Source organism: Augochlora pura, chromosome 7, assembly GCF_028453695.1.
Source record: "Augochlora pura isolate Apur16 chromosome 7, APUR_v2.2.1, whole genome shotgun sequence".
Classification (NCBI taxonomy): Eukaryota; Metazoa; Arthropoda; class Insecta; order Hymenoptera; family Halictidae; genus Augochlora; species Augochlora pura.
The window spans coordinates 16,595,568-16,619,948 of NC_135778.1; the positions used below are offsets into that span (position 1 = coordinate 16,595,568).

At 35.6% G+C, this 24,381-nt stretch overlaps 1 protein-coding gene across 2 annotated transcripts; it reads right to left on the reverse strand.

The window, feature by feature from the left end:
- LOC144472615 (alpha-tubulin N-acetyltransferase) lies at positions 1-23,385 on the reverse strand. Of its 2 annotated transcripts, none has more exons than XM_078185852.1 (8): positions 22,445-23,385; positions 10,821-10,970; positions 8,015-8,186; positions 5,188-5,329; positions 4,231-4,330; positions 3,908-3,992; positions 3,479-3,525; positions 1-1,215 (listed from the first exon to the last, which is right to left on the reverse strand). In XM_078185852.1, exons 1-8 carry the CDS (start codon positions 22,546-22,548, stop codon positions 930-932), a joined length of 1,086 nt encoding a protein of 361 aa, XP_078041978.1. In that variant the 5' UTR covers positions 22,549-23,385; the 3' UTR covers positions 1-929. The 2 variants fall into 2 exon arrangements, with proteins under 2 accessions (XP_078041978.1, XP_078041977.1); XM_078185851.1 differs by having other exon boundaries at positions 1-1,227.
- Positions 23,386-24,381: the final 996 nt, after the last annotated feature.

Below are 24,381 nucleotides of genomic sequence, written 5' to 3' on the forward strand. Positions count from 1 at the left end.
ACTTTCGTATGAAGAATATATTTTATTCTAATAAAACACTGAATGTAATCAAAGTAAATCAATAAGCAGCTTAATTTTACAAAAAATTAAAATAAATAATTGACATAACAAATTCGGTAATCATTTTATCGCACGTGAAAACATCTATCAAAACTTGATTTACACCGCCAATAAAAAATAGTGAGACCAAGTTTTATATTTAATGAATGAGGATAATATTATTTTATAGCGACATTATAAAAATTTTTTAGTTATATAAATTAGTTACCTTCTATCTTGGTACATAATGTTCATTGTAAACCTTAGCAGAATAATATTATCCTTCTTCATCAATAGAGATATAACTGGTACTACACTTTTGACTAAGTATGTGTATATAAAATTACAAGCCAGTTTACACATGAATTCTACCTGACTCTTATGTACTACATTTGAGTTCGTTCTTTTGTGAATACTTACTAAACAATTTGAATGTTACAACCATTTCAAATAATTGAAATTCATTATTTTAGGTATTTGTACTGAGAATTAATACTTTTAATATGGTTACATTCGAAACATATACTTTTAAAAAAATTAACAAAAAGTTAACACATACTTTTTAAAAAATTAAAAAACGTTTTTGTGCTTCACTTTGTACGCAACTCGTTTCGAATAAAAAGTACGAGAATATTATTTTTGTTAATGAATATATGCGTTTCTTTTTCTTGAAAAGAGAACACATTCTATTATAATAAATACTACCGCTCCATATAGTCGTCATTAACTATCTTCTCACAGTTGTTTTACTGTGGAAAGTATAGTTTCTTTTTTATACTTCGTCACATACACGAGCAATACAATTTTCCATTACAATTCCTCTAAGATTGTTAATAAATATGAAATAGTTCTATTTAAAGAAATGTCAATTCCTCACTTCTTCAACGGCTTTACCACAGGGGTGAATGGTAAAATTTGAGGTCCAAACGAGCGTGCTGGTTGGTACCAGTTACTACTTCTTGACTACAGGAAGGAGATGGCTTCACGTTCTTTTCGGTTTTCTCTGTTTCTCGTAAAATAGTAGCTAAGGGAGTAGGTTGGTGATCAGGTAAAGCAGGTGTCGGAACCGTGGATAACTCGCTTGTACGCTGTTTCTGTTCTTCTTCAGAGTAAAGACTCAAAGAACGTGGTCTTTCCGGTTTCGATTGTATGACGGCAGGCGTTCTCGGTTTTTCACTGAAAAAGTAACTTCCCATGAAGTCGACAAAACATTGAATATTAAAGAACGTTGACAATAGTTTTTTTACTTCTATATTATTAACATTCAGACAACGGAGTTTTTAGATGTATATTACTATCCATAAGTTCGTTAAAAAATCATCCAGGTTATTTAATTTAATAAAATAAAATTACGTCTTAACAAAAAGGACTCAAGCACCGTCATCTGAATGTTAAATCATTGAATCTTATAAAAATTGTAATATATTGTATATGTACATATTTAACACGTTGAGTAAAGCCATTTCATTATCAATAATGTGCTTATCTTGCTACAATGCATTTGATAATTTTTGATAAATTGCTTTTTGATGATTATCAACACAAAATTATCTGTAATGCTGATTTCAAAAAACGATCACTTGAATACCACGGCACGACTGGAAAAAGCTTTAAGCATTAGTGATCTTTATGAAGATATACCTTTACAAACATCTAACAAAAAATGAAAATGTTCCAAATATTTAAAGTAAAGGAAAGGAATAAACAAATAATGATATAAAATATTTTTTTAAAGAATTAATAAATTAAAAACTATATATCCATTTGACTTTATATTCTATATTTAAATTTGCGTGATAAGATAATGAAATATATATATATATATATCTGTGATGTAATATGAGAATATACATTGAAGAGCAGAATTGAAATAATGACCACATCGTTTGCAGATATCAATATCTAATCATTTCGAATGATAAGCAATAATTAAAGTTAGTATCGTGAATATATTATAAATAATTGAAAGATATAATTTTTACCTGCATAAAACATTATATTTATTCACATAACTATTCTGTTTTACAAATAGTGCTTATATGTAAAATTTATGTGCTTATAAGTAAAATTTAAATAAATTTAAATTTTACTTAGAATTTGTTAACATTATTACAAAAACAGATTCAGAATAATTATAGTAACTCCTACAAAACGAGTTAGGGTCTCTGGTTCAATTGTGCTTCGCATTGTAAGTATGTCATGCAATAATCAGAGCATTTGAATGTGATATAAGTAAAATTACTTACTGCCCAAATAAGAATGTAAAAGGAAGATATTGTTGGTGTGCAAAGGATTTTAGGGATACTGAACTTGTGTTTCAGAGTGGATTTGCTTAATATCTGTCAATGAAAAGGGTGTAAATATAAATCCATGCTGAGCATTCAATGAAAATGTTTTACTGATATGCACAGGTGCAAGTAACAGCTAAAAATAATAATACATATCACAATACATAATATACAGATACTCATACATCCATACATACTCACATACACGCATGCGAATCATAATCCAATAATATGTATAATCTCAACAAATTGTGCGTTAAAAAAGGCTATTACAAATAAAAATGATTTAATAATAATTACAATCAAATTGCTTTTTTAAAATAATTAAATAAAATATGAATTTCAGAAAAAATTAAAATATATAATTTGGTCACAATATAAATAAATTTGTCAAGATTCTATTACATCCTTTCTTTATAATGGAAGTTGCATTTTACATTTGCTATTTACTAAATATTAATCTTGTATTACAGCAATAGTCTTATACACCATTGTGGTATAATGAAAGACGCAAAATCTATCTTCCTATACCTATTTAGAGAATTAAATATACATATATATATATATTAAAGTAGAAGGTAACAATTCATCATCGAGATCCTAATTGACAAAATTCTAACTTTACAACCACTGCATATTTTCGAACAACAACATTATCTTAAACTATTCAAATTCAGTTAAATATGGAAGCATCAGGTAACATTTAACACGCACTTGAATATGTTCTGGCAAGAGGTAGCGTGAACACATTCATTGTAAGAAGAGTGAAAGCCGCTTTGTTAGCATTAACGTGTTAATTATCTTTCTCTTAAACTTTTTGACGATCAAATATACGATGTTTTGAAATCTTAGGAACGGTTAGCTTGATTTATAGCGTAGCGAATGGAATTTTTAATACTATCATGTAACTCGTCGGTATTGATTAATAAGTTATTCGTTTAAAATCTTATTACTCTGGTTATCGAAGAAATTAATTAAAGCTTAAATATCAGGCTTCCGCGACGGACTCGCTTTTTTAAGGTACGAACATAGGAATTAATAGCTAATTAATTTAACACTAAACCCACCGAGCACGACTGACTTGGCAAGTTTAGCGTTAAGCTTGCAGGATCGTTCAACGATCTGGTTGTTTGTCTGTCATCATTACTCACCCAGTACGTTCTGCGGATGGACCAAGCACCGTTGTGTTATGAATTATCTAAAAGAAAGCGTTAATATGTTTTTAATCGAGTTACACTGTAAGTTGCATTATTGAGTTGTAGAATTAAAGTAAGTTGCAGATTTAAAACACAGTACACTTTTTATATTAAGGTGTTATTTATGGATAAAAAAATTGATTTATCATCCATTAAGTTATGTACATTTGGTGTTAAAATATAATTTCTCTCTACGTCTGTTTATAAAATACATTGTTCAAGTGCTAATCTTTTAATTATTTCAATTAATCAGAAACAGTATACATAATCTTAATAAAAAATAACTCGCACACACAATGTTTCTATTATCGAGTTTCCAATAAACACAAATATTTTATTAAAATATTTTAAGGATAATACGGTGTTCTACGGGGCTGTACTTACATTTGCCATGGAACAGGGTGGTCGAGCAGCAGCATATCTGCCAAACGAATTACGTGTAACAGATGGATAATGAATTTCTTTCATGCTGAAAAAAATAAAAAAGCATTATTAGAAACATGTACTTATTAATACTGAAAAATGTTACTAATACATAATATTAAAACGTTATCACAGTTACGGTACAAATCATGCAAAAAGAGTTAAAGCATTTATACATTGGAGTAGTTAAACAATAAATTATTAGAGTGGCCTCCAGCACTCACAATAAGTGTTATTAAGAGTTATTTTTGACCTTCGCATAAGTAGTTATGTAATATACATACCCAGAATTACTTTTGCCAACATTATTGTGAATGTTACTTTGGCCAGCAATGTCAATACTAGCAGGAAGGCTGTATCTGTTTGATCTTACATCCTGACGCTCTGCAACGTAAAAAACAAAATATAAGATGAAATAATTGACCCTTACGAAACGCAAGGTCGGTTAACACAGATTTATCGATCTCTCTGATGAAGCAACCTCGTAAGCTCCGTGCGATAACGATGATTAATACTGCATAATGGTTTCCTTATAATTGTTTGATTACACATTATGTCAGGACTGCGATTAAACGCGATCAATTTCCTCGGACGAGTTTTAACCTCCGGGCAAAAAGAAAAATTGGAGCAGCTCATTTATAATCGACGGAACGCTTATCGTTTAAGGACAGCTCCGAATCGATCACACCGACCCGCATAATAGGGTCGTTAGTCGTGCATAGGGTGACACTGACCGCAATTTTATGCGTCTTCTCGCAGGAATTACCGATTTAGGATGCGAGCCGCCGAAGGACAAATTACAAGACGAATGTAATCGACCTTCGACCCACCATCGCCGTACCCTTAACTCGAAACCAGACCGGTAACCAGTTCATGGGCAGTAATGTGGATTATACATTTACGGCGGTACACCTTGAAAACGTGATATGTTGCTCGACTTATGTGATCCTTGGATCACTGTGAATTATCCATCTACGTTTATTAATTTTCTTTTAGTTCAATAACTTTAAACAGCGAGTTGCGAAAAACTTCCTCCTACTTTCTTATACGTCTATCTAATTCTAAATTATTATTAGACTACGGATTTTATGCATTATTTAAAGCAGCAAAAAAATTCAAGGTATTTTAAAGCGTGCTTTGTTAACAATTAATATTATTATTTACTCCTGTTAGTATATTTCTGCTATAGGACCTCTCACGGCCATATAATTGCGTTGTAAATAGAGCACAAGGATACATACCGTCATCGAAAAACCCTTGGAAGACAACAAACTTATTATTCTGCGGTATTATTTTCGAGAGGCCGTAATGTTTGTCCAGAAAGGCTAAGAACTTCTCAGAAGGTCTATCGATCGCCAGTTTCACCGGCCTAATATTCTCTTCCTGGAAACAAAAACGCAATGGTCACTCACGAAATACGTATAATAACGAAATAAATCAATAAAGTCTGTCAATGCTAAAGAATTCGAACGATGATACGAATTAAAGTAGTTCGACACCTCGAACAGTTTGCAATTAATACGAAAATACAAACTTCGTTAATTCGAATGAAATGCATTGTTCTGCTACATTTAATCGAATTGTTTATGCGATAAGTGATTACAAATTTATAGTAGTAAGATTAATAAAAATAATATAATAATAAATAATAATAATTAGTAAAAATTTCCATCATTCGATTCAATTCTCTATCGAGAAACTACAAGCTTTTTTAACTACGCCATTTACTTGTCAACTGGAAAGCCAAGTCAGGCACTCGACATCCAAAAATACGAGTGAAGCACCTATAAGGTACATCTGGTCCTTGGTCTAATAAGGAGAAACGAAAGTACCGAGGCGAAACAAACAGTTTCAACGAGTTCAGTCACCTTTCAGGTTACCTTCGCCCGTAACACCCACGCGTAACGACCTTTTGTCACGCTCCTATTTAAGATCGTTCACTAATTTGCCAACGTTGACCTGCCATTTGCCTTTTCTTATCGTTTCTCGTTACTCGATGCCGTTCGCTTCTGGCGACTTGGCCCTTGTTATCTAAAATTTCGATCGTCTGGATTCAAGGACCATATTTTAAAAAAGGATCACACCGTGCGATAGTAAAAATTATTTTAAAAATTGCCTGTGATATTATAGAATTGAGTAAGAAAATTAAATCATTCGATCAAACAAAATATAATATTATTAATACAATATTAAATATATTAGCAGTATTCAAATTCGTAAAAATTGTAAAAGTTGTTCGCTCTCCGATTGGTCCGTGTGGAAGCCCCGGCGAATGTTTTCGCTAAGGACAAACTGACTTGTAATCGTCACAGGAGTTATCCTTTTTTTCACGACAACGCGTACAATTTTCTGTAATTTATCTCGGCTCGAATTTTTCGTCAGGTAGGACGAAGGAAACTGGCACGCTAATGGCCGCCTCCGTGTATAACACGTCGGAGAGTACGGCTAATATGCATTAATTACGGAAAAGTACCGTACAGGTCGGCATTCGTGATAGTTGAGCACCGTGCGTGAGACCACGGGGCGAATTCACGTGTCGCTAAGCCGACAGCACTTGCTGTGATTCTGACAAGTGCGCCGACCATGACAGGAGCCGAGCAAAAAATAATCTGGAATACGTAGCTGCCGCACGGCTACGAATACCAGTTTTCTGTAAATCTTTCCCCTCGGTCCGCATAGTTCTTCTTGCGACTGGCTCGACCTTTTTCGCGTTTATATAGTCTCCGCATCATTAAAGAACTTCGGACGGAAGAATCAGGAAACTCTGATAAATGTTCGAATATTTATACGTGGAATGTATTAGGTTGGAAACTATGAAACGGGCGTTTTTGTTTAGTCTGTGTTCAGCTACGACGCCCGTTTCATAGTTTCCAACCTAACAATAACAGTAATTAAAATCTTAAAAATTAAAAAAGAAATTATACACAGTCTCTTTTAGAAATTTTAATTTATAGTTTTGAAGTTTCGATTTTATTACAAAGAAATGTAGAAATTTGAAACTTTGAAACAAAGACAAATATTCTTTAATAATTTCAGTAAGTTGCTAGAAATATACAGATAATCTCAAGTTCGTTTAATCTATCTGTTCTTTGAAATTCTGCCGATCTATTATATATATATATAAATAAACGCGCAGTGAACATTTCTAAGATGAAACAAACTCGGTGCTCGGTACATCGACTGCCAATAAGACCATCCAGCTGGCTTAAAGTTTCGAATAAATTGGTGGGAAAATTGCGTGAGAATGTTCGCTGAGCGTGCTCGATCCACGGTGCCGATCAATTCGATCCCATGCTCGTGGGAACAGCGAAGAAACTCGTGCGGGTCCCTTACGCAGAGAGAACAGTCCACCCGCGCGGATTGCGAATCGTCTGGAGCGCGAACAACGTGTAATTACTTCCCGAGTAAAAGCAGAAAGGCGACGTGTGATCTTGATCTAAACTACTTCCACGGAAGCCTTGCGCAAAACCAAGTCGTTACCACGTTCCTGTTCGGCTAGTTGCGAAAGTTCCTCATTTCGCAAGCGATCGCCGGCAAACCGAATTAATCAAACGGTTAAACGGACAACTGCTGAATTCGTTCGGAACAAGGCATGGACCCGTTTTAGGTGTATGCAACATTTTGCGACCGTTCGTTTTCTCAGAACCGTACTTCACTGCGGTCACTTGAAGATAAAACTCGATATTAAAACTAAAAATGATTTGTGCAAATAAAGGTGATATAATATTTAAATTAGAGAATGGTTTAATATGTAAATTACGAAATGGTTTAATGTTTAAATTAGAGAATGGTTTAATATTTAAACTATGAAATAGTTTAGTATTTGAACTACGAAATGCTTTAATATTTAAACTAGAGAATAGTTTAATATTTAACCTAGTTCATGGTATAACATTTAACCTATAAAATAGAAATTTAAAAGAAAAAATTAGTTAGCACCTAATATTAGAGTATCGATTGATTCCCATACGAGCAGACGAAGTTTCACTTCGCTATCTGCTTTTAACTGAACGATTAGGTGAAATTGACCTGAAACGGAGCCGATATGCGAGAATTCGGACTACTTACAGATAGCATATACTGATACAGAATGTTCCCAAGGCCCATGCGTTGTCGAGTTTCGTGGACGTAAAAGTCCAAAATGCATCTAGGCTTCAGCTGATAATGAATTCCGGTTTCGTCGAACATGAAGAGATTCTTCGATCCGGTCTTTAGCAGGCCAACCACGCTGCCCAGTCCGCTGTAAAATCGAAGGAAGGTTGAAACATCAGCCGCAGACGATGATTCATGGTTCCGGTCTATCGTTCGAGATCCGCGTTACTCTAATAAGCAACGGTGATTTTCGTCTGTGATCGATGTTTCGATTAATTCTTTAATTTCGCGCAAATTAGGTAACCGAGTGAAAACTGATCTTGACGGCGGCTTGTTTACAGATTTATATACGAAGGGTGGAAAGTCGCCCGCGGTGCTTTCGGAGACATATTAATTTTTTGCCAAAATTTTATGACATTAATTTTTTACTAAACAGACTATGAAGCGTCGTTGTATTGTAACCAATTGAAAATAATGTACCAGGTATACCAAATTCTTCTATCTCATCTGTTCTGAATTTTAGCTTCCCATTTTTGTCACACGTGAAATTCGCAGTTTTAACAATAAAATAACGAAAGGGTCGATAAATGATAAAATTGTTGCTCCGACGATTTAATAATGACAACGTTCCCTGTTAACGACGCGCACGCTTCGAACTCGTTAAAAACTCTCGTCCGCGTGACGCGCCGTGCGCTATCTCGGCGAGCCAGTTATTCTCCTACGAGAAAGTTATCCAAGACTTCGTAAGTAAGTATATGGTAATGCGTGAGGGTTAAGGTTCGTTAAGCAGAACGGATGAGGAAGAGCTTCATACTCTGATTCGCGCGACTTTTTTCGAGGTTCATGGCCGCGCGACGCTGTACAGCCGTTATCGCGAAGCAAAAATTGTTTTACGAGTCTCGCTGGAGCGACCGACAATATTGCACACGAATTTGATTCCAGTATATGAGATACTACTAATTTCTTAGAAATCATTTATTTTTCTCAATTCCGAGCAATTATATTCGAGGAATAATCTTCGAGTTGTAAACTTTTTTACGTAACAATGATAGAGACGGACGTAAAATGTTTAACGGCAAAATTATTTTAACGACAAAATTATGTAGTTATTTTTCAAGCAACGATGCATACAAAATACAACCTTACAATAAAAGACGGAACAAATATACTGTTCATACAATTCGCAAGAATTATGAAGAGTCAAACAAAGCCGACATCAGACACTGTTAATGTGAAATAAAGATTAGTTTGTGATGCAGTCATAATCATTAAAAAGCAGCAAATAAAACATATAAAAAAACAATAAATAAAATATATATCTCGATAATTTTATTCACAGTTAACCCCCTTGCACTATAATAAAGAGTCAGACTCGTGATAAAGATTCCATGTAAGATCTATTAAATATGAATATTATTAATTTCTACCAAATCGAAATCAAATTGAATTTTAAATAAAGACAATACAAGAAACAAAAATTATCTGGTTTTATTAAGGAAAATATTAAGAACAAATAAGTGCTAAGCAATGAAACGTGAAAGGAGTCATAGTGCAAGGGGTTAAGAATTTCAATTAACAAGCTTCCGGTGTACGTAGCGTGAAATACTGTAAAATAGAAGAAAAAGTTTCTCGTTTTCTGGAGGACGATCGAGGAGCACAGGGGTTTGCGGAAAGCCCTGCAGTCTAGTTACAATGCTTCGTGCGGCCGGGCGCAGTCGATTGCATCGCTCGCTCGGAGCGTCACGAAGACGGCGTCGACGACGAGAACGCCGGTCGCACGAGCGTCTACTTTCAGTAATTAATAGCCGTGCATCGTTAATGGCGGCAGGGGGTAGTATCTTTACGATCCGGCTATTATCATCTCCGATCGGCACGGCCGCGCGCGACGATACGGGAATTTTTCTCGCGCGTGAAACGGTCCCGGGGCGTGCGTTAATCGGAAAACACCGGGCCGAGACGATGATGCTTTACGAGCGTAGGACCGAGCGAGAAAGGAAGTGCTCGGGGTTTCCGCAGGCCAGCGACACACCAGACACGACCGTATCGATCCACGCCGACCATTTTGCACGCCGCGGAACCCTTATCCTGCGAAATACAGCTTCCCTTTCGCTCGGCGCGGGATCGCTTTCGGTTGTCGGCGTTCCGACGGGTTAAGTGGCCGAGTATCAACTTCAAAAAATTCCCGCAATATCGACTGGTCGAGGACCAGGGGCCGGCTCCAAGAATTTCCACGGTATTAACACGCGTCACCTGCCGAATATCAACCCCGAAAATCGATTGCCATCGTTGATTACCTAGCCCTTGGCAATATAACTATGTTATTACATAACTAGGTGAAGAATTGCATTTAGTTTCAATTTTGTATAATATCTATATTTAGTAGATTAACTTCAAAATATACATAAGTCGGTTACTATAAGGCAAGGGTAAATTATAGGGTATATTATAGTCCAAAAATAAATTAGACATTATACTGCAAGTGATACTTGTTTCTGAGATAAATTAGTTTAAATAATTAGAATAAATTATTTCATAGAATCAATATAACTCGTTTAAGATAAATTAGTAGTATTTCATAGGAGGAATATAATTCGTTTAAGATTTAGTAATATTTCTTATAACTCGATTAAGAATTAATACGAAAATTAGAATTTTCGAAATTTAATGGATAAAATATATTATAGATCGGCACTTAAACGATCGAAGTTTGCTTTAAATAACGTCTAGAAAGTTAAAGTACTATTACTTTAATAGTTAAGTATTGCGAAGTTTCGGGACTTACGTGTTTGCTTCATTATCGACTAGCAGATAAACTATATGGTCGGTGTCCCGAAGTTTTAGGGCGCTGGTTATTGGCTTATTCAGACCCTGGGCTCTGGCCGAGGCCTCGCCCATGTCGTCCAAGACCCTGCTGAGTTGCCTCTGGCATTCACTGAAACAAACATTTATCACAATTTACAGGTATTGCTATTATAGCACGGTGTTTCGAATATTATAACAAAAATACGCCGATTTTTCTTTATCCGTTTAAAATTGAAATATAAAAAGATGTCTGAGAATTAGCGTACACGCGTGTGAATACAAATAAATAGTTCCACTTGTCGCAAAGCACGTTTTATTTGTTTATTTATTTATTTATTTGTTTTATTTATTTATTTGTTTTGATTTGTTTGTGGATTACTTGGACTCCGATTTAGTTTGCCAAAAATAATGAAATTCTAGAAAACAATGTCCTTTTTCCCAAAAGTTGTCAAATTGTTCCAATTATTTATTATTTATGTGCACAATAGAACATTTCTTTTCGTATACGTGAAATAATACACGTCAGCCACGTTCTACGATAAAATTGAAAGAATCTAAAGCGTTTAAAGATTCTGTGCTGATTCCATAATTTGTTTTATGGAAACCATTAAGATTACAACTGCGGCCACGTTATATTATTTATTGATATTGTCATAAATTATACGGCACGGTTAACTACGTAAATAGGGCGAAGCAGTTGCTCCACTTTCGGTTCCCCTCTCTGTTTCCTCCTTTTTGCGTGAGTCATTCGCGTTGAACTTTTCTGTGATTCTTCTCTAAGGGAACAAAAAGTCTTGTGCCCACCACTTGGACCTAGAAATGTTCGTTCTATGTTCTCGTTCGATACAGATAACTCCTTGCTATTGAATTTTTCTCTTGAAACACTGTTCCAAAAGCTGTTTATGTTATTCAATATTTTAGAAACTATTTATATTAAATATAATTTAGAAATCGTTCGCATTGAATATATTTTGAAAGCTGTTTTCATTAGATAAAATTAAGAAAACCATTTGCGCGAAATATATTCTGCAAACTGTTCGCGTTAAATGAAACATAAAAAACTGTTTACATTGAATGAAATTTAAAAACGGTCTACATTAAGTATATTTCAAAACCTGTTTACTTTATATTTATAAATTTTGAGAATTATTTACATTAAATAAAATTTTGACAATTGTTTACATTAAATAAATTTTTAGGAACAGTTTACATTAAACGACATTTAAAAATCTGTTCGCTTCAAACAATATCCTGCAGTCTGTCAACAGTTACTGTTTCAAACAGGGTGACGGTAAACTCAATGATAAAAAATTAACTACTACTACAGTGCGAGCATACACAAGCGAGTACCGCGAAAAGAAGAAACGGAAAATAATAGCCTAAAAAGCAAGCCAAGAGTTAGAAATACCGGAGAAATCGTTTGGCAGTTCAGCTTACGTAACTATATCGCGGTAGGAGCGCCGCGTTGAAAAGAAAAAGGTGAAGACCTTTTTGGCCAAGTAAATATTTATCGGGGCTTTCGGTCAGGAAAAACGAGAGACTTTTTTTAGCGAAGTTGGCTAAATGTTTGCGATTCTTTCACGGTGCCACCCGGCTCGTTTCGCGAAACAATTACCGTCGTCACGAGGGACAGGCGCGCCTCCTAAACGCGACGATTTATAAAATCGATTACACAATCCGATTATGCTTCGAGGCACTGAAATTAGCGTCTGAGTCAGAGAGCCGGCAGCGACGGCGGCGGTGCGCGCACCGCGTTTTCTCGTTCCGCATACTTGGGATCATGCGAATCCCGTAAAGAATCGTCTACACACGGGTAGCCCTGTCAATTAACGATCAACGAGGTACTTCAAACTGATAATCACTCTTCCTGTTCCAGCGAACAACCGTAGCCGCTGCTCGCCGTACACAATTAGCCGTATTAATTAATTTCACGGACAGTGAAAATCGCCTTTACGTTTTCTTGTACTTTTAATATCGACGCGTGTTCGCGAAACATTACGGCTCGCGAACGATCCCGGATAAGAAATAAAAGGATTAATGGATCGAATTTTGCTCCGCGTTGTCGAATACTTTATCTTGATCAGAATTTATCAGAATACGATTTTATACCGACGAAAATTCATTGAAACAAGAAGTTGTTTCTTCATTTTTATTTGCTATTATTTTTGCTGTTATTTGTTCATTTTTATTCGCTAGAAGTTATTTGTTGTTCGAAGAAGCATTGATTTGTTCAGAAATTAACTCTTTGCACTCGGAGTAATTTCAACTGTAAATCTGAAATGATTTTTCTGGTTTATAATATTTCCATTTTGTATAACAAAGTGCATTCGGTTCGCATGAAATTGAGTTACGCGACTCATATAACAATTAGAATTTTAACAATTTTTTTAAATATAAGCTACGGTGATATCTATGAAAATAATTTTGGAATTTGGTGTAACAATTTCTATGGCGCCGCAGAGTTAATTTGGAGAACGATCGGATTCTATAAAAAGGTACTAGGCATCTTAAATCGAAATCTATCGAAGCTGTTTTGAACTTAATCTGCTCGGTTTTATCGCGAATTGATAAAATCCGCAGACCGATCGTACCGCGAGATACACATTCTAATTTTCTTGGAACAGAAACACTCGTTACATTGATACCGATCGGACTACAGTCACAGTCTATGCGCACCGATTTTCCCTATTTAAATGTATATACCGGCTTGTGTTCATACATACGCAAACTTCACTCTATATTTTTTCGCTTCCTTAGGTCGCTTCCCACTCGGAAGATCGATCGTGTAACTTAAGTTAATGTGTCGTGGGATCCGACCCAATTCTAGAACTGGAGTCGCGCCAATGGGCCACTTTACAATGCAAATTGTGATGGATAATCGGTGCGGTATAATGTTTTTTTCACGAGGCATTGAAACGACGCCGTAGATCGCTGATAGATCGGCGGGATTCATGCGAAATGTTTCACACATGTATACGCGTATTTCTCGTCAGACATTCCTTCTACTCTCGTGAACGCAATGTGCAATTTTATATGCAATGATATGTAATTAATTAATGCCAGTGTGTCCAAGTATCTCAGATGAATTAGTCTACTAGCGTAACAAACCATTTTATCTGTAATTCTGAAATAATTTTTCCGTCATATAGCATTTCCATTTTATATGAGAAAGTGTATTTTATGCATTACACTTTTAACAATTTTTGAAATCTAAATCTTTATAGTGGAAATATTATTTTGGAACGTGATTTAACAATTTCAGCGGTGCCTCAGAGTCACCACTCGTGTGCAAAGGGTTAACTTATTCATTTCTTGTATAGAAATAAATGTTGTAATGTGAATGACAATGTAGTAAAATTATGTAAAATTACAATACCGCCAAAATAATTGATCGTAACAAACCGGTCTATAAATTGTTACTTGACGAATAATTGTCAATCGAACGATCGTTTTTTATTGAACAGAACGTAATAAAAGAACTCGTTTAATGCTGAGATACTAAGCAGTCGTAATTAGTTCGAATGGAACATAAAAATTAACATAAATCACATAACGAATTAATATGAAATTTATATTTGCTCGTGCGTGTAACGATCTTTCATGAAAGCTTTACGTTTCAGATTTCAGTATCCGGAATCGGAAACAGTTTCAAGAAAGAAATTTTAAAAATGTATAAGATCGCAATAAATTAATTAGCGGGATACGCGCTCCCCTTAAAAACCAGGAAATTGTTCGCGATTTATTTCAACTCTAACGAATATTATTACCGTAAATATTATACGCGTATCTCGAATAATTCTTACAATTGAAAATCGTAGAATTAACATTCGCGACAAGATAAAAGGTAACAAAATATGGATAAAAAAACGGTGGAGGCAATTAAAAGATTGCGCATTTACGAACGCACTAATCTTATTCGATCCTGGAGATCTTTATGAATGGGTGAGAACCCCGCGATTTAGTAATTGCTTACGGTGCCACCGAAGCGGTTACAGTTACGCGCCATATACTGCGATTACTTGCTCTCGTATTATTCTTTCTTCGATTAGCTCGCGTAAGATCGAACGATTCGTACGCAATTAAACGTCGCGCGCTTATCGCAAACGCGGAGCCCGCGTATCGAACTCCTCGTTGACGTTTTATCGTCGATATTTCAACGTGTGATAGAGCCTCGGCGACGGCATGAATTAATTAGCCGGCTTGAGGAAGAGAACGAGAATCGTCGAGGAACCAATAAAACGCCTGAGCCGCCACGCCGGAGCAATTATATCGGGAACAATAAAAGTACGGTGGCTTCGCGAGTTTCACGCTGCTTTCACGAGAAAAAGGAAATCGCGCTCTTATGAATATGTATCGGAAACGTAAATTATTATGTGCCCCGCCGGCACGGCGAAATCATAGCGCATTCGTTTTCTAAAACGCTGCGAGGATCGCTCTCGTTGATCTTTCGAGCTCCAAGAAGTACGCGAAACTCCCGAGTACCGCGAACTCCGCGAAAATGCAGTTCGCAAAAATTCTGTACTACTCATCGTTCTACAGTTTTTCGGACTGTTTCTCTTTGGATCGATATACTTTCTAGCATTCGAGAATTTTATATGTCCCCAAAATTTGTAAAAATGATATCTCATTTCTTAATGTTACAAATAACTTATAATATCTCAGAATTTTATAGTATTTTTATAGTATTTTATAATATTTTTGTAGTATTTTATAGTATTTTTATAATAATTTATATCGCTCGACAATTTGTTAAACATCATATTTTTGTTGGTATAAGAATACGATAGTTTGCATCATTTTAAAATTTGTAAAAATATTTTCATAAGCTTGCAAGGTATTTTAATAGTGTGACTATAAAATGTACTTCTCCTTAATTTTGATTTTTAATTGTTTTCAGAGTTACAATATTTCGTTAATCCAGAATTTGTAAAGATAACACTGCCGTGCGTGGAAAAGATTTTACAAAGGCAAATCGTTGCCATAAATACAACACCATGTGTCAGGATTATTGGATAAAAAACGTGCATGAAATCCCTTTGGAACTATTGCCGCGAAATACGATTCAGGTTGCTGATACAATAATAGTAACTGTAATTAATTCAACGTCGATGTGTAGCGTATGCAAATCGTTCTAAATCTTATCGTAATTTATGGAAATATGATTGATTTTAAAGAGGTCACCGCTGGAATTCATTCGGTCTGCTACTCCGTTACATTTCATTGATCCATAATGCTAACTTGCTGGTCAAAAACAATTTCGAACCTCGCCTAATATTATTAATATTTTACCGACCGATAGACTATAAATCGGATTTTTACCCATCACGGCGAACAATAATTAATTATCTATTATTGAGATGCTATTATATAATTTTTAAGCATTAGATAGGCTATTGTAGACTGTTCATCCTGTTCCTGATCCTGAATTAAAGATATTATTTATAATTACTATAAATAGTGATGGGATTAATAATCAAAATCTTATGTTGTTTATACGTGGGAATGCTACATCTGGAGCACCAATTATTAAAGGGATTAATCAATTACCAAATCTTCCAATTATGAAAGGTACAACTATAAAGAAAATTATGATAAAAACGTAAGAAGTAACAATTGAGTTTTAGATTTGGTCATTATTAATTCATCCGTCAGGAACTCTTAGTTCTGTTCGAATAATTATTCTTAATGATGCATCGAAGGAAGCGGATCATATAGCAAAAATAAAATATAACATACCAATATTTTTGTGATTTGTGAAGTATATTCATTTATTGTAATAAATGGTGGTTAAAGTGTTAATACACAAGATAACAAATAACCGGGTATACTGTAAATATATAAAAAAATCGACAATTTAGTTATAAATATTAAAAGAATCGAAATTAATTTCGTTGGAGATCAAAAGAAGATCATTTGACACGTGTTCTTTCTAATATAAATTGTCTCTCGTTCGACTGCGACATGTATAATGATAATAACATTCTGCACGGTATGATTCTGACAGAATTGTATTACAGTGGACTATAAATATTAAAATCTTACACTTAACAATTTCCTTTGTAGTATTCACAGGCATCAATTGCTTTGCTGACATAACATACTTTGCTCTAACAATGTAACTGAGATTTAAATTGGCCGGATCAGGCGTGAGGGGGAGTCTGCTATCCCCGTACTATGTGGAACTACAGTCAGTACAAGATTTGCAAGTAAAAGTGAACGGTATTCGTAAAACCAATAATTTCTCACCGAAAGTCTATTTCCATCGAATTTTTGTTAAACCAAAATAAATCGAATTAGATTAAAAAATTCCTCTTACAATTTCGACTTCCTAATTAACAATTAATAGATAGAGCATGTAAATCGATCTCAAATTTGTATGAATAAAAACATTTATGTTATCAGAATTTCGTACCGATAACAAATTATTTTTTATTTCTTCGTTACCGTAACGATAGAATGTACAGGTTACGATAAAATACAGACGCTCGATGATAGATCGTTAGATTTATGGTGTCAATCTCGTGCAACAGGATAAACCAAATAACCGCTGCAGAATTTCATCATCGACTTCCGTAAGCGTTACGAGTCACCGCTGAAGAATTTACGAACGTTTAGACGGAGTTTGCTCTTTCCCACCTTGTGAAATAATACTACTCCTTTCCAGACGTGAAAAAAGGTCAATGGCGCGTCATTCTGCTACGCAGCCGCGAGGAGATCAAAATACACCGCGAGATTTTAAAAAAATGCTATTGTTATCGAATCGATCGACGAAAGCGTCAATTTCGAGTGCAAAAAGTGAATATAATATACGAAAGCTTAATTTCGCGTGATAAACAACGAACACGAATGATCTCGTTCTATCGGAAAAATTATTAACCCTTTGCACTTGAGTGGCGAGTCTGCGGCACCATTCAAATTGTTCTATCACGTCCCAAGATAATTTTTAATAAAATGGAAATACTATGAGCCAGGAAAATTATTTCAGATTAACATTTAAAATGGTTTCGAGTACAAAGAGTTAAGTTCACGGTGCATTGCAACCAGCTATTCCATATTATTTTACAAAGATAATGTCGCGACGCGTATATGGTCGCATGGCTTTCTTCCGGGTTTAGGTTGCGATCGGTTTGGGCGATGCCATTTTTGAGAATCTGTTTAGCGTCTGTTTGACAAATTGATTAGTTTATGACTCTAGTACGGCTAAAGAGGATCGGCTGACTTACTTGGTGAAGTGTCAGCGTGGCCATGCCGTTCTGAATGGCACTTGACGTGGCCTAAACCCGTACAGGGCGCCAAAAGGGTTCGACAGTCTATTTCCGGTAATTTCCACGGGGTTCAAGGAGCACCATAGTCAATGGCGTCCCCGTTTTTTGGCGTCAGACTATCGACCCACCTTCGCCGTCTCAACTCTGATAGATTCTTTCTAATTGGTGGACCCATTTTATCCAACTATTATTTAGTAAATGGTGGAGGGGTTTCCCCTTGTGTACGTTTTTAATGGACTGACCTAATCTACCCAGGAAATCTCGTCACACGTCGTTGTAACTACAAGTATTTTGTTTGTCATATTTTTTAAATATAATTATTTATTGCTCTCCACCGCTTCACATTCTTTATAGCGTTCTAACACCGTACGCACTCATTACAAATAACAAGTGTATATTTCTTCAGATTTTTAACCATTTTTATCACGATATACACCGAACGAAAGTTCGCGACAAAGAAACAAATGCAACGTTACAATCGTAGACACTATATTTGGACCTCCGAGTCGTGTAGCACTCAAAAATTTACGGTTTTCGGAAAGGAACTTTGATTTACGGCCAAGTTAGGACACAAAATCGTGTTTGCCTAAATGTTTTTCGAGTCCGAAATGTCCATTCGGTCGTAAATCAAATTCATTGTCCAAAAAACCGCGAACATGATTACTTTATGACTCTGTACGTATTGAGACGGGACTGCACGGTGTTACGAAGTCGTAAACCTTCCGTGCCATAAAGTAATTATTATACAATGGACTTGGATTCGAATTTGATGTGGATGAAAGGTGTCTCTAAGAAAGTATTACTAATTTAAATATAATTAATATTTATTATAAAATTTAAATATAATCAATTTTCATTATATAATTTAAATATAATGTATTTTTATTATAAGATTGGAGTATCTCGAGCATGATTGCTTTACGGCCTGGTCAACTTTACGAAAATAATGTTACTTTGCTTCTTGAAATTCGTTCATTTTCGTGATTTGTCGTATGCAAATTAGAAGGTAAGGCGTAACTAACTAATATGTTTATGTTGCTGCGTGAGATGCACAACTCAACAAAACATGAACGAGCATGTATAATGTAATAATTGTAAACGTAGATATGTGGAATTGTAGAATTGCAGAATTGTAGAATTGTAGAATTGCAGAATTGTAGAAATGCAGAATGTAGAATTGTAGAATTGTAGAATAGTAGAAATGTAGGAATGTATGAACGTAGGAATGTAGGAAAGTAGTAATGTAAAAATGTAGGAATGTGCAACGTAGGAATATGCAATGTGGGAATGTAGAAATGTGGAATGTAGAATGTAGGAATGTGGAATGTAGGAATGTAGGAATGTGAATGCTGGAAAGTGGGAAAGTAGGAATGTGGGATAGTAGGAATGTAGGATAGTAGGAATGTGGAATGTAAGAATCTAGGAATGTAGGAATGTAGTAATGTAGGAATGTAGGAATGTGGAATGTATCAGGCTCTACATCCTTGGACCAGTCCGATTCATTACAAACCTCCTTGATTCCGGCATCTTCAGCCTCTACATCCACGGACCCATTGGCCGTTTGCACAAAAGAAAACTTTCTCATAAAAGGAAGTCATAAAAAAAGAATTGGTTTCCGGGACGAAGACTCGTTTCTACCCGTATTTGCTGAAGACGAAAAGCTTAGAAGCAAAATTAATGAACTGTAATCTAAAGAATGTTAAACAAAACCGTAATGACGAACATATGTAGTTAGAGAATGGATAAAATAAGAGATACTCCAAAACTATTTTTGTATGTATGTTGACTTAAATATTTTTCAAATGTTAAAAAAAATGTTCTTAAAACATTACACACATATTTGTAAAGTCATTTAAATAAACCATGTGATATAGAATTGGAAAAATAAAATGTGTTTTACGAAAAAAAAACTTAGCCTCCGATGGGATTTTAACCCGAGCCCAGCAGCACCAAAATCGTACGCTCTAACCATCGCGCTAACCGATTGAGTTGTAATGAGCGGAAACATTTCGACATATATTCCGCTTGTTACAATTTTTTTGCTCGCTTTAAAAAATTATTTGTTTCGATGCAATAACGTTTAAAATTACTTAATCCACTCTCGCGGTGAGCTAGAAAAGTAGTAGCTTCATTCTGACAGCAAAAAACATCGACACATTGGGTTTTCATCTTTTTTGACAATGTTGCAGGTTGGCAAAAAATCTGAGAAAAATTGAGTACACGAGCCGTGATAGTACTTTATCAGGGAATTAATATAAAAGTTTTGAATATAACATAACAGTGAGAAATCTTCAATTTTCCGATTTTTTGGGGGTTTTTCATTTTTGATAATCACAGCTTGCAACTGAAAAATCTGATAAAGTTCTATAACATGCGGTTTAATGTCCAAAATAAGCCATATTTTTTTCAAAATTTTAAAAAGCCGCTAAAGGTGGAAAAATGCCGGAAAACCGCAAAATCTAATTTACCCTGTTACTACCCTCACGGACAAGTTACGGGGTTAAAATTTTACACAGATGAGTTTTGATTGGTCAGCTATCGAACGGTGTATGACTCATTGAAAAACCTCTAAGGGCAGTTTTGACCATCTTAATCGGCTGTGCCCTTTGGGAAGTCTGACTGAAACTGTACCTACAGTTCTAGATCTGAGAAACAAAAAAATCATTTTTACAACGATTGCAGAATTCAGTAACTATGTGAACCTTCACTTCTTTTCTTAATGATTTTGGTAATGATTGACAACATCATAATATATGAATTGTCCTAAATGTTCTTGTTATTTTGGATTTGACCTATTCATAAATACATAACCTGACATAAATTTACAGTCAATTGTTGTCGAAGCAACAACAGAGCATATTTGAGATTGAAAATGCTGTCGACGGCATTAGGCCAATTATAAGGCAGCCAGCCGGTTTTCCGAAGTTGATTATTCTCGGCGAACAACTCTCACCTACACAAGTATGCGGCGTTACGCATTTTGCGGTGAACTCTGTTCTCAACAGGTGTAAGGTTTCATTTCTCCTCACTCACATAATCGAGCGTATAAGGTTCGATTTGGAATTTATTTGTTTTCTTTTCTTTCTTGATCTTTGCCGTGATGGTTCCAAAGAATATTCCAATTTATTGTAATATCGAAGAGCAATGTCAGTTCTAGTAGATCAATATAAAAGCGAAGCTTCAATCTCATAATTTATGGTAGAGTCAATAGTGAAAAAAGATGTCTTAAAGTTTTTAGAAACGTTTCAATTTCTAATATTTTCGTGAAAGTACGTATCTTCCTTCAGTCTCCCTTCTGCCATGTTATGCAAGAACATGTTATAAGAAAATGAACAGCGGAGTGCAAAATAGAGGCTTCAAGCTTTAAAATGAACGTCGCTAATCTATTTTATCGATCTTAACGTTGACCATTTTGTTTGTTCTAATTATCGCTTGTTCTATCATTCTATGATAGCTAGCTCAGTTGTCAATTGATTTATCTATTTTCTTTCTATTTTCTTTCCCCTATATTTGCTAAAATAATAAAAAATAACATTAAAAACAACTATCTAAATCAAGCGATAATATTATTAATGAATGTAGCAAACACAGAAAATAAAACTATCATAACAGTAACAGTACATTGTTCTTTATCGTGATAAAATATTAGAGAAACAATGTTAGGTCTTCTATCTAGGAAGTTACACCTACACCAATGTATCGCGCCAGAACAAGAAACTGATGACATCTGAATAAACAGATGATAATGAAATTTACACGTTCGCAGTTTTGCAAAAATTCCTTGCGTCAGAATATCTCCGTAAAATTCGAGCCACGCCAACACATGGAACTATTACAATGACATTTGCTTCCACCATCGATTCGCCGGTAATATCGGCGAACGCGAAGGTGTCAATGTGCATGTGTCATGCCAGACGCAGTTTCTTTACGTGCCGGGGTCGGACCGGACCGAACCGATTCTGTTCCGGGAAGTCATCGAGACGCAAGAATGACTTTAAATTACCACACTCGTGTCATCGACGCGAAGTGAAAGTACCATGCACGTTCCATATTACAAGATAACCTTGAAGATGACGACAACAGTCGCGATAAGCAATACCTCTTACGGCATTTCGATATATTCGATCGCAAAAAGTTTGATACTCCTTATTCGCAAAACGATCGAGAGAATCTGCGCTGTAAAAGAGATTGTATTTATACTCGACGTTTCGTATCAATAAATCGAGATGAAAAATTCTCCAAAAAAAGGTAGACCAAGCGGTGGCGTGAGAGAGGTCAACATCAATAAACCACGCGAAAACATTTGAATCGCTGAAAGTGACATTGAACGTGTGCTTACTTTAATTCTCGACGGTCACCTTTGAAGTCTTCTGGGATGAGAGTGTGCGTGACCTTGTTGATCTTCCTGGGCAAGAGTTTATTTACGTTGAACTTGAACTCCATCTCGGCGATGTGGTTTGCGTTGTGTTCTAACCACCGACTGACACGCGTGACGTGTTTAACAACCGACCCCTAACCTACCAATGCTCCTGTCACTGCACGGACTTATCACCTACCCAAGTGTTTTTTCGAAACTGTCTCGAACGAATCTCCTGAATATGGCGGTCAATGGCACCCACCGAGGCAACTTCACTGGGTGTCTTCTGGTGAAATTGCCAATAGATTCCCGTGTCACTGTTCTTCCTCGAGATTATTCACGTCACCGCGAAATCTGACCAATCGTCTTAAAACGTCTCGTCTGTTCGCAGTTTGTCACATTCGATGTCACGTGTTCCTGCTACGACGTTTCTATTTTCGTTTCCGACTCTTCCTGCTCGCGATTCCTCTGTCAGCCACGAAACGAAATTCGAAAACCGAAAACCGCTTGTTAAAACACCACGCGATAAGAATCAGTGACTCGGTGGTAATGACAATCCGCACGAGACGCTGCACTATTCTTCGAATCGATCAAGTCTCCGCAGACCTAACGTTCTCCGCGGCTTGTAGCCGACTGATATCCATTGGTCCCGCGTCGTCGCTTTTCCACTACCACGGCAGAGATGTTGGAGAGAAGTTGAGCAACATACACGGCTTCCTATCGCTTACAGTTTGACAGCTGACCGATGCTTTCGGCGAATCGGTACTGTTGTATTAACTTCAGAGAATGTAATTGTTTGCTTTTGTGTATGTCGTGATGCATAAGTCGAAAATGTTTGATGTAAGGAGCACTGACGAAACGAAATTTAACAACGACCAAGAGTTTCACCTGACGAATCGCTGGAAACCTCTCACAGTTTACTGGCGTGCGGTACGTTCAATTTTTTATTGAAAGCCGCGAGTCGCGCCGAGATGCGCGCGCAGAGCACAGCCGAGACGCGTGATTATATCGCAACGCGCATGCGCCGAGATTTTTGCGTTTCCGAAAATAGTAATAAACATTTGAAAAGTAGCATTATTACTGAAACAGCAGAAAATATTTGATTTTTTTCATTGCTCTTATAAAGGAAAATCGTCCTATGAATAAGTTGTTAATTATAATATTCGATGGTGCATAACAGTATTTTAACTTATATCAGCATAGTGATATCTTATAATATAATTGTAGTAGTTATAAGACTTTATCTTACACAGGTTTCTGTAAAAAAAATTAACGTGACGAATTGTTCTTAATCTTGTAAGCAGTCGCTATAGTCTTCTTTGTGAACAACAGATGTCGACAATAGTAATGTTTAGGCATAGACAAAGTAGAAACACAGATGAAGTACCTTGTCTGAATAGAACGTACATCCTATGGTGTGGTCAGATATTCTGAAATACCGACATCGCTAACAACCAGGAGTTTCTCACGCCCTCTGCCAAAATAAAACAGTCTCCTCGAGAACTATGTAGGACTGCAACACAGAAATTCTATTCCTATTTTGAAAATTCAGAAGACATCACATAACGGATATCATATCTACATATACTCATTTAAAATAAACATTATTTTATAAATAAATGGATTCTCATTTGTAATGCAAAAGCATACAGTTTTATACCGTTTTCCAATACCACTAGCTAGTACCTTGTCTAAACATGCTCTACATTTTACGACGTAGATTTAAAGAAAACTAAAACAATGTTAAATTTGTATTTTAATTGAGCGATAATTTTAATTGACAGAAAATCCTACAAGATATCTATTATTCTAGACAATACAATTGAACTTTTCGGGATAATCAAACAAATTGAAACAGACATGAAGAAATAATAGGGGAAATGAAGATATTACAACTTGAACCTACCTATTGCAGCAAT